Genomic DNA, 14720 nt, shown 5'->3' with positions numbered 1-14720 from the left:
GCACACGCTCGGATAATGACGGCAGATTTCTCTAAAAAAAATACCACAAAATAACAGATAGAATATGTACTGAAAACAATCACAGTCTGTATGTGTAGGTAGTTGACGCATGCAGGGCCCTTTAAATTTCTTGGAGTTCAGCTGTATAGCACCATTGCACAAGTAAGATTCTGTTTTACTGGCAATCAGCCATTAACAAAGACGAGATCGAGTAGCAGGTACGTACTCCGTGGGATTGTTATGCCGTGGAAAAGGTGAACACAGTTCTATGTTCATAATTATAAAACTCTATATTCATAATTTTTGAACTTCATATTCACAATTACTGAACTCTATATTCACAATTACAGTACTCTATGTTTATAATTATAAAACTCTATTATTCATAATTATAGAATTTTATATTCATAATTTTTGAACTCTATATTCATAATCATGAACAGTTTTAAAACTCTGTCCACCTTACAAGGTGGACACGGTTACACAGCATAATTTGCCTACTCCATGTACGTGCAATTTCAGCATGGTTAATGGGTCCAATAAGGTACTAAACTCAAGGGAAAAATCTGATAGTGTGAGGACTTCCCGGAAGTGACATTGGGCTGTAGGAGAGGTTTGTGGGCTTGGAGGTGAGAAGGAAAGCCCAGGACACCATTCCAGCAATCGTTATATCGTGGACTAGGGTCCACAGTAGACCCTGATCTTAAACGACGTAGTTTTGAATTTTAATTTTGACCGTGATCGATTGTTATTCAATTTACATTACATAGATTTTTTTTTTTTCCTGTAAAGCATGTGTATGTGTCTTGTGTTGTGCGTTTCTGTGTCTCATGTTATGCAATTCTATACGTTAAGCGTATGAATTCTGTACCTGAAACAAAGTAAATATAATTAACATGCGCTTTTTTGTCTTGTGCTATGCGCTTTTGTGTTTTGTGTTATGCGTTTTATGTCTTATGTTATACAATTATGTACCTTAAGAATATTGCCTTTGTACCTTAACTAAAGTAAATATAAAATATGTGTATGTGTCATGTGTTGCAATTTAGTACCTTATGCATATGGACTTTGTATCTGAAATAAATTAGTAATTGTGTAACACACAACATATTGTGTCTTATTTTACAAATTTATGTCTTGTATTATGAAAATATGTTCCTATAGGACATACGTTATCTACATAAATCAGATTTGAGAATAAGTAAATGTATAACATGTGTATGTGTCCTGTGTTGTGAGTTTTTGTATCTCGTGTTATAAAATTCTGTACGTTGAATAAATTAAAATTTGTGTTGAAACATGAGAAACGAGAAACTACAGAATCGATTAAAACTTAAATATCAAAACGACATCATTTTGATCCACGATCCACAATGCTATGTGGACCCTAATCCACGATATAAATTACCCCATTCTAGAAACCCAAGTAGAGAGATAAAGAATCCAAAAAAAGGCAAAATTTTTTGTAAGTCATGAATACAAGGTACATTTTTAATAATGTACTTTGTGTATTGAATGAACATTATTTAATAGTATACAAAATAATATACTTAAAAGTAAATTATTTATGTATTGTATGTACATTAAGAAAGAAAATATCTAATTAGAAATTTGGAAGTCTAGTTTGATTTTAGGAAATTTGTTACAATTAAACTACAATCGTTATACCAGGACTATATGGTCCAATGGTACCCGGGTTGGATTTCCATTTGGAAGATTGTGAGTTCAAGCCTCAGTGGAGGTGTTATTAGCTCTTTGTGTTTCAGTAGGTTGAGAAAATATATGAACAGATACTACATTGTAATAGAGCTAGTAGCATTCAAAAAAAAAAAAACTACAATCGTTCTATGTTCATAATTATAAAGCTATATATTCATAATTTTTGAACTTCATATTCACAATTACAGAACTCTATGTTCATAATTACTGAACTATATGTTCATAATTATAAAGCTATATATTCATAATTTTTGAATTTCATATTCACAGTTATTGAATCTCTATATTCATAATTACAGAACTATATGTTCATAATTATGTTCACAACTCTATGTTTATACTTATAGAACTATATGTTCATAATTTTTGAACTATATATTCATAATTATGAACAGTCACTTCTGGAAATTATGAAATTTTCGACCACCTGAAAGTGATCTTAAATCAAGTCGAAAGCAAAAAGTGATTGGAAATAATAACAAAGGTTTTTCTGGTTACCAAAAATGGTTGGAACAAGTCTTTCGACTTGATTTAATATCACTTTCAGGTGATCGAAAATTCCATAATTTCCAGCAGTGAGTTTTGAAACCGTATCCACCTTGCAAGGTGGACACTAACACACTGTTCCACAGCATAATTTGCCATTAAACTAGGGTACCCTCTCATTATATCATTAATGCATTTAATCTTAAATTATTAGTCCTTATGTCTTTAGTTCAGTTAACGAAACTTGATTGAAGTTATTTATAATTTAATTTTTCATAATATTAAGTTTTGCACTAGTATAAAACTTTATATATTTAGAGACTACAATAAAAGTACTATTAAACAAAAAAAAAAAAAAAAAAAAAAAAAAAAAAAAAAACTACAATCGTTATGATGTAGAACCGTGTCCACCTGGTGGACACGGTTCTATGTTCATAATTACTGAACTATATATTCATAATTTTTGAACTTCATATTCATAATTATTGAATTCTATATTCACAATTACAGAACTCTATGTTCATAATTACTGAACTATATGTTCATAATTATAAAGCTATATATTCATAATTTCCAGCAGTGAGTTTTCAAACCGTGTCCACCTTGCAAGGTGGACACTAACACACTGTTCCACAGCATAATTTGCCATTAAACTAGGGTACCCTCTCATTATATCATTAATGCATTTAATCTTAAATTATTAGTCCTTATGTCTTTAGTTCAGTTAACGAAACTTGATTGAAGTTATTTATAATTTAATTTTTCATAATATTAATTTTTGCACTAGTATAAAACTTTATATATTTAGATACTACAATAAAAGTACTATTAAACAAAAAAAAAAAAAACAAATTTAAAAATAAGTTCAAATATTAAAGAAAATAAATAAAAAATAATTAATTTGACGAATGATTAATAAATAAGATAGATAAAATGAGATAGAATGAGTACTTTCTTTTTTTGGTCAGGATAGAAGGAGTACTTTTGAGTCACTTTAATTCTAAAATTAATTCATCGATTGTTATTAGTCTATACTCTATAACTATGTGGTCTAATGGTATCCGGGTTGGACTTCCATGTGGAAGATTATGAGTTCAAGCCTCAATGGAGGCATTATTGGTTCTTTGTGTTTCAGTAGGTTGAGAAAGTATATGAACAGATACTACAATGTAATAGAGCCAGTAACTTTCAAAAAAAAAAAAAAAACTCTATAACTCAGAATCCTAGTTTAATTGCAAAAAGTAGCCAGCGGGGCGGGTTGATGAAAGCCCAACATATGGTGGGAACGGGCTAAAAAGTTCGCCAAAATATGGGCCTAAAATAGGACACTCGCCCCGCCTTAGATCCACGGGCCTTGGCAGGGGCCCGCCAAATTTAAAAAGTTTTAAATTTAAATAAAAATTAATATTAAAAAGTTAATAAATATATACTAAAATAATTTGAATAGTTTAAACATATATTAATACATTTGTAATTTGTTGAATACAATAATACATAATATAGTAATATAAGTCCTAATAAATAATCAAATACATAATATGTGAATCTATAAGTCATTAACAAATAATTTAATTTATAAAATGTACTACTTAGTAATATATTTTTTCAATATAAATAAATAAATTAATATATATTTATATATAATTATATAAAATGATGTATATATACGCACTAATATTAATAATATATACATACTAGGTGGGCTTAGGGGAGCCCACCTGCCTGCTAAGCCCGCCCCGCCAAAGCCCGCTATTTTGATAGAGGCGGGCTAAAAATGCCTTCAAAATATGAACCATAAAATTTAAAGCCCGTCCACCAAAAATGGCGACGGAACAGGCTAACCTAACGGACTAAGCTTTTTTTTTTTTTTTTTTTTTTTTTTTTTTTTTAAAGAAACGGCTTAATCAAAATATAAATATAAATACATAAAACTAAAACTTGGTTCCTTGAACTAACAGCACGTTTGGTTCACGGAATGAATTTTGAGGTAATAGGAATGCTATTCCAGAGGGAATGGAATAGGTAAGGAATAGAATAAGAATTGTATTATGTTGTTTGGTTGGCTGAAGGAATAGACTTTAGTAATTGTATTCCAGTGTTTGGTTGGAATGTTATTCCATTCCTGACCTATTCCATGAACCAAACATGCCATAAATGTCGTACTGCCGCAGGTCAATCATAATATTTCATAATGTGTATAGCAGGCCCAATTATGAAATATTATGGTTTGGCAGAAATGGGGGAGAATGGAAGGAGCGTTATGGTGTGCAACTGTGTGAACCATGCAAAGTGCACATGGAATTGGATTTATAATTTCTATACTATAGATTCATAATTTTTATATTATAGATTCGTAATTTTTATATTGTAGATTAATAATTTCTATACTATAGATTTATACTTTATAGTTGTCAAATTATGAACATATAGTTCAATGATTTGTGAATACAAAGTTCAACAATTGGGAATATGAACACTGAAAATTATGAACATAGAGTTTTGTAATTGTGAATATAGAGTTTAATAATTATGAATCTAGATCTATAATATAGAAATTATAGATCCAATTTCGTGTACACCATGCATAATGCACGCGGTTGCACAACATAATTTGCCATAGAGGGAAAGCAGTTAAAATGATGAATTTGTCCTTGGTTTAACGCCTAATTGACCCAAACCTTAACGGAAGATTAATTTGTGTACAAATTTTATAGTTAGAGGACCAACTTGAGTTGCATAAAAAGGCAATGACACAAAATGGTGTATTTTCGAACACTGTATAGTGCGTTTGCTCACACTTAATGGTGTGTTTTTTGTGATAAGTACTTAATTTTGTGATGTATTTCATAACGTTGATGGTGTATAATCGCTCAACTATTGGTAATGTCGCACCGCCGCACGGAAAGACCCCGCCGCACCTGAACCTAACTTTCTCTCTCTCTCTATATATATAAAATACATTATATACTAAAAATATAGGGAAAATGGCACTTTTTCCCCCTAAGTTATATACCTATAGCATTTTTGCCCCCTAAATTATTGAAGTGGCTGTTTTCCCCCCTGAAATGTTAAATGGACATATTTACCCTTCAACTAAATATTTAATTTATTTTTTTTCTCCAACAAATTATGACCATAATTTGGTTCAAACCAAACAAACACTATGGCAACCAAACCGAAATATTCCAATTACAATTTAGAATCGAAATCCGATATTTAGAGTTTATTAAAATCGTGAACCAGAACGGACGGTTCATGTTCCGAACTGAAAAAATAAAATACATATATTGTTGAATTTATACTATTTTAAAATAAAAAATAAAATTTTAAAATAAAGACCGTTCAAAATCGCGAATCGGATCCAGAACCGCCGGTTCATGGTTCAAGATTCAATTTTTTTGATACATAATTTTAATAAATTGACATTTAAATATTGGATTCTAGATCTTAATTATAACCGAAAACTATTAATTCGATTGCTATAGTATCCGGTTCAATTCAAACCGAACCGTGGTCATCCCTACGTATACGCAATAATTTGTTGGAGAAGTAAAATAAATAAAATATTTACTTTAAGGGTATAAATGTCAATTGAATATATCAGGGGGGGAAAAAGCACCACTTTTAGAATAACTGAGGGGGCTAATGTGCTTACCTAAATAATTGAGGGGGGAAAAGTGCTATAAGTATATAACTCAGGGGTAAAAAGTGTCATTTTCCCTTTTATTATTTATGTACTGAATATACATTTTTGATAGTATAATCTACACAATAATTATGGTCTCTTACCATCCTCGATCACCTCACCAAGCTAACATACATTATAACATTTCATATTAAAAAAATGCTTAGCAAAGCAATCATAAGTAAACCACCGGCCACATATTAATTTAATCACAATCATCTGAATACAATCACTTGTCGTTCGAGCCGTGAGTATAAATTAATTATACCACAATATATAAGAAAATCAACCATACACAAACAATTATTATCTTGAGATGGAAGCTATGAAAAGCTGAAACCAGAACCACGCAGTTTTTGCTCTGTAATTTCATCAATGCGGCGTTGCATCTCCGGAGTGAGAAGATTCTTCCAATCCCCAACAATCCCTCTCCTAAAGAAAGAATAGTTATTTGAGCTCATGGGCGTACCCTGCCGGTGTTTTCCACTCTTATTCACTTCCAACCCGCTCAGCTTCTCTAAACTACACAGCTCCACTATCCTCTCCGCCGCCCCTCTCCTCTCCTCCTCCGCCGTGAACGCCCGCCCCATGAACTCCCCCAATTTCCTCACGTAAAACACCGTGTCCCTCTTCAAATCCTCGTACTTGAGAAACAAAACGCTGTCGGGGCGCTTAATGCTCGCTTTCCAATACCCCAAAACATGATCCCAGTACGGCCCATAGTAAGTGCTGCCATCGCAAAACGACTCGAGTTCTTTCTCCAACGAAAGCCGCTCCACGACGTGATCGTACTGCCCGCCCGGCAACGCCCTCCGCAGATAATGCCAGTACGACACAAACGTGTCCTTGGGGTCCCTGCAAATGTACACCATTTTGCAGCCCCTGGAAACTATGGATTTGGGGAGGGAAGAGAAAGGGAGGTGTGTGGACAAAAGAGGCATTATTTCAGGATCTTTCTTGTTCTCATGAGGATCAACAAGATCAACCTCCAAGAAAGGGACACAATCGTGAGGAACGGCGTTGAACAATGGGTGATTATTATCATCATCAAACCGGTTCCTCGTCACTATCGCAAAGGCTAAGGCCTTGAGCCATGTAGTGCCGGTTTTGGGGGCACTACACAACAGTATATCGCTGGGTTGAGCTTGGAATCTTTGTTGAACGGAAATGATTCCTTCCAGTGCAAAGGGACTGAACCAAAAGCCTTGATACTCATAGGTATACGAGGCTCCGCTCCATCTCTCTTTTTTAGGAAGGCTGGCTATGATTTCTTGGTATTTCATGTTGAGAGAAGTAAGGATAGAGGGAAATGAGTTTGGGATAATATATACACCAAAATTTGAGAATTAAATACATTTCAATCCCCTATCAGCAAAATTTTGTTGTACAATTTAGATCTTATATTGATTTTGATAAGACATTGTTTTTTATATATAGTTCAATAGAAAAAACAAAGTTAAACAAGATAATATAAATCTTGAGCCAGCCACTCGTATATACTACACTAATAATTTGGCATATATGAAGTTTATAATAAGAATAAAGATTTTAAAAATACAAAAATAAAAAATTAAGGATGGTTAGATATCAGTCAAATCTTGTTATACAATTTTAGATCTGATAGATCTTAATTCTGGTAAGAGAGAAAATTTCAATTTTGGTCCACTAACTATTGCACTTGTGTTAATTGCAACACTTGACTTTCAAAAATGTTAATTGGGTACCTTGACTATGCAATTTCTATCAATTTTGGTCACGCTGGCCAAATTACCGACGAATTGTGACCGGAAAATGTGAAGTCAACATTTGAACTAAATTAGAAGGGGCAAAATTGTCTTTTCCAATTTGGGACATTGACTTATTGACCAAATTAAAACCCCTTTCCTGTTCTCGGCGCCTTATCCCTTCCGATGTCAAACCCCCATTTTCCGGTGCATTTTTCCGGCGTCTTCCATGAGGCAGAGCTTGTTGGACATCGACATTTGAAGATGAACTCGTCGACATCGAAGAAGAACTCGTCAACATCGAAGAAGAAGAAGAACTCGTCGACATCGAAGAAGAAGAAGAACTCGTCGACATCGAAGAAAACAGTCATTTTACGTTAAAAAAAATTAAAAAATTATTTGCTTCTTCTTCTTCCTCAACACCTCCGGTGCCAACATTCTTTTCCGCCCTCTTTAGTCTGCATAAACAGTGATTGGTGCCGTGATTTTTTTCCGGTAAGCGGTGGTTGGACACCTTCTGGATAGCCGCTGTCTCTATTGAATTGAGGGGCGTTGCAGGCAGAATCGAATATCGCGGAGGTTGTTGTTGACTAGTTGCAGGATGGCGGTTTTTTGGCGAAGGAAATGGAAATGGAATGTAGAAACAGAGTTTACGGTTTTTTGGCGAAGGAATTTTCCTCACTCACGTCTCTGGTCTCTCTGGAGTCTGGATAGCCGCTGCCCTCTATCATGTAGAAACATAGTTTGCATTTTTTTGGCAAAGGAATTTTTCAAATCATGCAGCACTAGTGGAGTATGGAAATCGTCTTAAGAGCTTGAACGGAAAATGTCTTTCCGGCAGAGATGTCGACGACCAAGGATGTCGGAGAAGAGAAGGAAGCCCAAAGGATGTTCAAATAACATGAAATGACACTTTTGTCCTTTTTATTTAAAATGTTTAAGTTTTTCCGGTGAGATTTGGCCGGCCATTTTGAGATTTGGCTGGCAATTTGGCCGGCGTGACCAAAATTGATAAAAATTGCATAGTCAAGGTACCCAATTAACATTTTTGAAAGTCAAGTGTTGCAATTAACACAAGTGCAATAGTCAGTGGATCAAAATTGAAATTTTCTCTCTGGTAAGACATCGTTTTTTTATATACAGTAATAGAAGTTTTTTTTAAAAAAAAAAACAAAAACAAAAAAAGTAGAATAGAAAAACCCAAGATGTCATGGCATTTTAAAATAAAAAAACTAAACACCCTAGTTAGATTATATAAAAGAAAATACATGTACTCTCACTTTTTACTCCGTCTCACAAATTTTTTATGTAAACATTTCTTTTTAGATTCACATGATAAAAATATTCTATCTTTGTTTGTCATATCATTAAGTAAAGGTAACGGGGTAAAATTTGTGATAATATGTTTAAACTCTTTTATAAATTTAGAGCAAGCCACCCCACTCACATCAACAAAGAGTAATGAAAGATCTAGGCAAATGAAAATGTCATCTCAGCTGTCTACACACGCATTTACTTTCCTCTAGATATGTGCCATTAATTAACGAGTTCTACTACATAGACTCACAAATCATACTCTTTAAATTTTACTCCTTAACGTGACGGACAATGAGAGACTACTTTTTTCATGTGAATCCCAATACAAGTGTCTACATCAGGTGATCGAAAATTCTATAATTTTCAGCAGTGAGTTTTGAAACCGTGTCCACCTTGCAAGGTGGACACTAACACACTGTTCCACAGCATAATTTGCCATTAAACTAGGGTACCCTCTCATTATATCATTAATGCATTTAATCTTAAATTATTAGTCCTTATGTCTTTAGTTCAGTTAACGAAACTTGATTGAAGTTATTTATAATTTAATTTTTCATAATATTAAGTTTTGCACTAGTATAAAACTTTATATATTTAGAGACTACAATAAAAGTACTATTAAACACACACAAAAAAAAAAAAAAACCAAATTTAAAAATAAGTTCAAATATTAAAGAAAATAAATAAAAAATAATTAATTTGACGAATGATTAATAAATAAGATAGATAAAATGAGATAGAATGAGTACTTTCCTTTTTTGGTCAGGATAGAAGGAGTACTTTTGAGTCACTTTAATTCTAAAATTAATTCATCGATTGTTATTAGTCTATACTCTATAACTCAGAATCCTAGTTTAATCACTATTAATTGCAAAAAGTAACCAGCGGGGCGGGTTGATGAAAGCCCAACATATGGTGGGAACGGGCTAAAAAGTTCGCCAAAATATGGGCCTAAAATAGGACACTCGCCCCGCCTTAGATCCACGGGCCTTGGCAGGGGCCCGCCAAATTTAAAAAGTTTTAAATTTAAATAAAAATTAATATTAAAAAGTTAATAAATATATACTAAAATAATTTGAATAGTTTAAACATATATTAATACATTTGTAATTTGTTGAATACAATAATACATAATATAGTAATATAAGTCCTAATAAATAATCAAATACATAATATGTGAATCTATAAGTCATTAACAAATAATTTAATTTATAAAATGTACTACTTACTAATATATTTTTTCAATATAAATAAATAAATTAACATATATTTATATATAATTATATAAAATGATGTATATATACGCACTAATATTAATAATATATACATACTAGGTGGGCTTAGGGGGGCCCACCTGCCTGCTAAGCCCGCCCCGCCAAAGCCCGCTATTTTGATAGAGGCGGGCTAAAAATGCCTTCAAAATATGAACCATAAAATTTAAAGCCCGTCCACCAAAAATGGCGACGGAACAGGCTAACCTAACGGACTAAGTTTTTTTTTTTTTTTTTTTTTTTTTTTTTTTTTTTTTTTTTTCTTTTTTTTAAGGAAACGGCTTAATCAAAATATAAATATAAATACATAAAACTAAAACTTGGTTCCTTGAACTAACAGCACGTTTGGTTCACGGAATGAATTTTGAGGTAATAGGAATGCTATTCCAGAGGGAATGAAATAGGTAAGGAATAGAATAAGAATTGTATTATGTTGTTTGGTTGGCTGAAGGAATAGACTTTAGTAATTGTATTCCAGTGTTTGGTTGGTTAAAGGAAGAGAAATGGAATAGGTTTTAAAGACATAAACACCCTTATACAATAATAATAATAATAATAATAATAATAATAATAATAATAATAATAATAATAATAATAATAATAATAATAATGAATATGATTATGATATACTAAATATATATATATATATATATATATATATATATATATATATATATATATATATATATATATATATATATATATATATATATATATATATATATTTTGTGTGAGAGAGAGAGAGAAACAATAATAATAATAATAATAATAATAATAATAATAATAATAATAATAATAATAATTATTATTATTATTATTATTATTATTATTATTATTATTATTATACAAATACAAAATAATCATATTTATATCTATTTTCTCACTTATCCCACATCGGTTGGAGAAGTAAAGAATGGAGCCTTGAGGCTCGTCTCAAGACTCCATAATTTCAATTGCAATGCTCATCCGCTAGGCAAGTTTGCAATGCCCTTCTGCTGGGCAGGCTACTTAATTTAGGAGCCAAGACTCCATAATTAAGGAGTCTTATACAGTTCATTTTTTTATTTACATATATATATATATATATATATATATATATATATATATATATATATATATATATATATATGTGTGTGTGTGTGTGTGTGTGTGTGTGTGTGTGTGGATGGATAAAAATTATAATTAATTAAATATATACATTTATATAATACATTATATTTATTAAATAAATATAAATATATTATATAATGTGCAAAGGGTATTTTTGGTATTTGTGATATAAAAGCTATTCCCAAGGACATGGGAATAGCTAATACCAAGCCCCCCCCCCCCCCCCCCCCCCCCCCCCCTATTCCAATGAAAAAATGATCCAACCAAACGACGAAATTGGTCTATTCCAAAGAATGTTATTCCATTTCTGACCTATTTCATGAACCAAACATGCCATAAATGTCGTACTGCCGCAGGTCAATCATAATATTTCATAATGTGTATAGCAGGCCCAATTATGAAATATTATGGTTTGGAAGAAATGGGGGAGAATGGAAGGAGCGTTATGGTGTGCAACTGTGTGAACCATGCAAAGTGCACATGGAATTGGATTTATAATTTCTATACTATAGATTCATAATTTTTATATTATAGATTCGTAATTTTTATATTGTAGATTAATAATTTCTATACTATAGATTTATACTTTATAGTTGTTAAATTATGAACATATAGTTCAATGATTTGTGAATACAAAGTTCAACAATTGGGAATATGAACACTGAAAATTATTAACATAGAGTTTTGTAATTGTGAATATAGAGTTTAATAATTATGAATCTAGATCTATAGTATAGAAATTATAGATCCAATTTCGTGTACACCATGCATAATGCACGCGATTGCACAGCATAATTTGCCATAGAGGGAAAGCAGTTAAAATGATGAATTTGTCCTTGGTTTAACGCCTAATTGACCCAAACCTTAACGGAAGATTAATTTGTGTACAAATTTTATAGTTAGAGGACCAACTTGAGTTGCATAAAAAGGCAATGACACAAAATGGTGTATTTTTAAACACTGTATGGTGCGTTTGCTTACACTTAATGGTGTGTTTTTGGTGATAAGTACTTAATTTTGTGATGTATTTCATAACGATGATGGTGTATAATGGCTCAACTGTTGGTGATGCAGCACCACCGCACCTGAACCTAACTCACTCACTCTCTCTCTCTCTCTCTCTCTCTCTCTCTCTATATATATATATATATATATATATATATATATATATATATATATATATATATATATATATATATATATATATATATATATATATAATACATGATATACTAAAAATATATTATTTATGTACTGAATATACATTATTTGATAATATAATCTACACAATAATTATGGTCTCTTACCATCCTCGATCACCTCACCAAGCTAACATACATTATAACATTTCATATTAAAAAAATGCTTAGCAAAGTAATCATAAGTAAACCACCGGCCACATATTAATTTAGTCACAATCATCTGAATACAATCACATCTCGTTCGAGCGGTGAGTATAAATTAACTATCCACAATAAGAAAATAAACCATACACAAACAATTATTACATTGTGGCCAAGCATGAATTGAGATGGAAGCTATGAAAAGCTGAAACCAGAACCATGAAGTTTTTGCTCTGTAATTTCATCAATGCGGCGTTGCATCTCCGGAGTGAGAAGATTCTTCCAATCCCCAACAATCCCTCTCCTAAAGAAAGAATAGTTATTTGAGCTCATGGGCGTACCCTGCCGGTGTTTTCCACTCTTATTCACTTCCAACCCGCTCAGCTTCTCTAAACTACACAGCTCCACTATCCTCTCCGCCGCCCCTCTCCTCTCCTCCTCCGCCGTGAACGCCCGCCCCATGAACTCCCCCAATTTCCTCACGTAAAACACCGTGTCCCTCTTCAAATCCTCGTACTTGAGAAACAAAACGCTGTCGGGGCGCTCAATGCTCGCTTTCCAATACCCTAAAACGTGATCCCAGTACGGCCCATAGTAAGTGCTGCCATCGCAAAACGACTCGAACTCTTTCTCCAACGAAAGCCGCTCCACGACGTGATCGTGCTGCCCGCCCGGCATCGCCCTCTGCAGATAATGCCAGTACGACACAAACGTGTCCTTGGGGTCCCTGCAAATGTACACCATTTTGCAGCCCCTGGAAACTATGGATTTGGGGAGGGAAGAGAAAGGGAGGTGTGTGGACAAAAGAGGCATCATTTCAGGATCTTTCTTCTTCTCAACATGATCAACAAGATCAACCTCTAAGAAAGGAACACAATCATGAGGAACGGCGTTGAACAATGGGTGATTATTATTATCATCAAACTGGTTCCTCGTCACGATCGCAAAGGCTAAGGCCTTGAGCCATGTGGTGCCGGTTTTGGGGGCACTACACAACAGTATATCGCTGGGTTGAGCTTGGAAGCTTTGTTGAACGGAAATGATTCCTTCCAGTGCAAAGGGACTGAACCAAAAGCCTTGATACTCATAGTTATACGAGGCTCCGCTCCATTTTTCTTTTTTAGGAAGGCTGGCTATGATTTCTTGGTATTTCATGTTGAGATCCAAGAGTAATGTGGTGGCTGTGGAGATAAGTAAGGATAGAGGAAAATGAGTTTGGGATAATATATACACCCAAATTTGAGAATTAAATACATTTCAATCCCCTATCAGAAAAATTTTGTTGTACAATTTAGATCTTATATTGATTTTGGCAAGACATTATTTTTTATATATAGTTCAATAGGAAAAACAAAGTTAAACAAGATAATAATATAAATCTTGAGCCAGCCACTCGTATATACTACAGTAATAATTTGGCATATATTAAGTTTCTAATGGGAATAAAAATTTTTAAAATACAAAATTAAAAAATTAAGGATAGTTAGGTATCAGTCAAATCTTGTTGTACAATTTTAGATCTGTTAGATCTTCATTCTGGTAAGACATCGTTTTTTTTATATACAGTAATAGAAGTTTTCCAAAAAAAAAGTAGAATAGAAAAATCCAAGATGTCATGGCATTTTAAAATAAAAAAACTAAACAAGCTAGCTAGATTATATAAAGGAAAATACAACATGCATGTATTTTCACTTTTTATTCCGTCTGATGTAGACATTTTTTTTAGATTCGCATGATAAAAATATTCTATCTTTGTTTGTCATATCATTAAGTAAAAGTAACTGAGTAAAATTTGTGATAATATGTTTAACTCTTATATAAATTTAGAGCAAGCCACCCCAATCACATCAACAAAGAGTAATGAAAGAGCTACGCAAATGAAAATGTCATCTCAGCTGTCTACACACGCATTTACTTCCCTCCAGATATGTGCCATTAATTAACGAGTTCTACTACATAGACTCCCAAATCATGCTCTCTAAATTTTACTCTTTGATGTGACGGGCACTGATAGACTACTTTTTTCATGTGGATCCCAATACAAGTGTCTACATCAAGATTTTGT

At 32.7% G+C, this 14720-nt stretch overlaps 2 protein-coding genes across 3 annotated transcripts; both read right to left on the bottom strand.

Moving 5' to 3' along the window:
• Window positions 1-6173: 6173 nt before the first annotated feature.
• On the bottom strand, window positions 6174-7191 carry LOC109184091 (flavonol sulfotransferase-like; the record flags this gene model as incomplete). Its single annotated transcript, XM_019334132.1, has 1 exon — window positions 6174-7191. A coding segment is annotated over one exon (978 nt), but the record flags the coding sequence as incomplete, so codon positions are not given.
• A 3808-nt stretch (window positions 7192-10999) lies between these two features.
• LOC109184073 (flavonol sulfotransferase-like) lies at window positions 11000-13877 on the bottom strand. Of its 2 annotated transcripts, none has more exons than XM_019334104.1 (2): window positions 12822-13877; window positions 11000-11015 (listed from the first exon to the last, which is right to left on the bottom strand). In XM_019334104.1, exon 1 carries the CDS (start codon window positions 13808-13810, stop codon window positions 12851-12853), a length of 960 nt encoding a protein of 319 aa, XP_019189649.1. In that variant the 5' UTR covers window positions 13811-13877; the 3' UTR covers window positions 11000-11015; window positions 12822-12850. The 2 variants fall into 2 exon arrangements, with proteins under 2 accessions (XP_019189649.1, XP_019189650.1); XM_019334105.1 differs by lacking the exon at window positions 11000-11015 and adding an exon at window positions 12716-12816 and having other exon boundaries at window positions 12851-13877.
• Window positions 13878-14720: the final 843 nt, after the last annotated feature.

Source organism: Ipomoea nil, unplaced genomic scaffold (assembly GCF_001879475.1).
Source record: "Ipomoea nil cultivar Tokyo-kokei standard unplaced genomic scaffold, Asagao_1.1 scaffold1250, whole genome shotgun sequence".
NCBI classification, from domain to species: domain Eukaryota; kingdom Viridiplantae; phylum Streptophyta; class Magnoliopsida; order Solanales; family Convolvulaceae; genus Ipomoea; species Ipomoea nil.
This window is presented reverse-complemented; position numbering and strand designations above follow the sequence as displayed.

Bases quoted from the DNA above. Each gene is read 5' to 3' on its own strand.
- LOC109184073 (XM_019334104.1), bottom strand. From the start codon at position 13,810: ATGAAATACCAAGAAATCATAGCCAGCCTTCCTAAAAAAGAAAAATGG.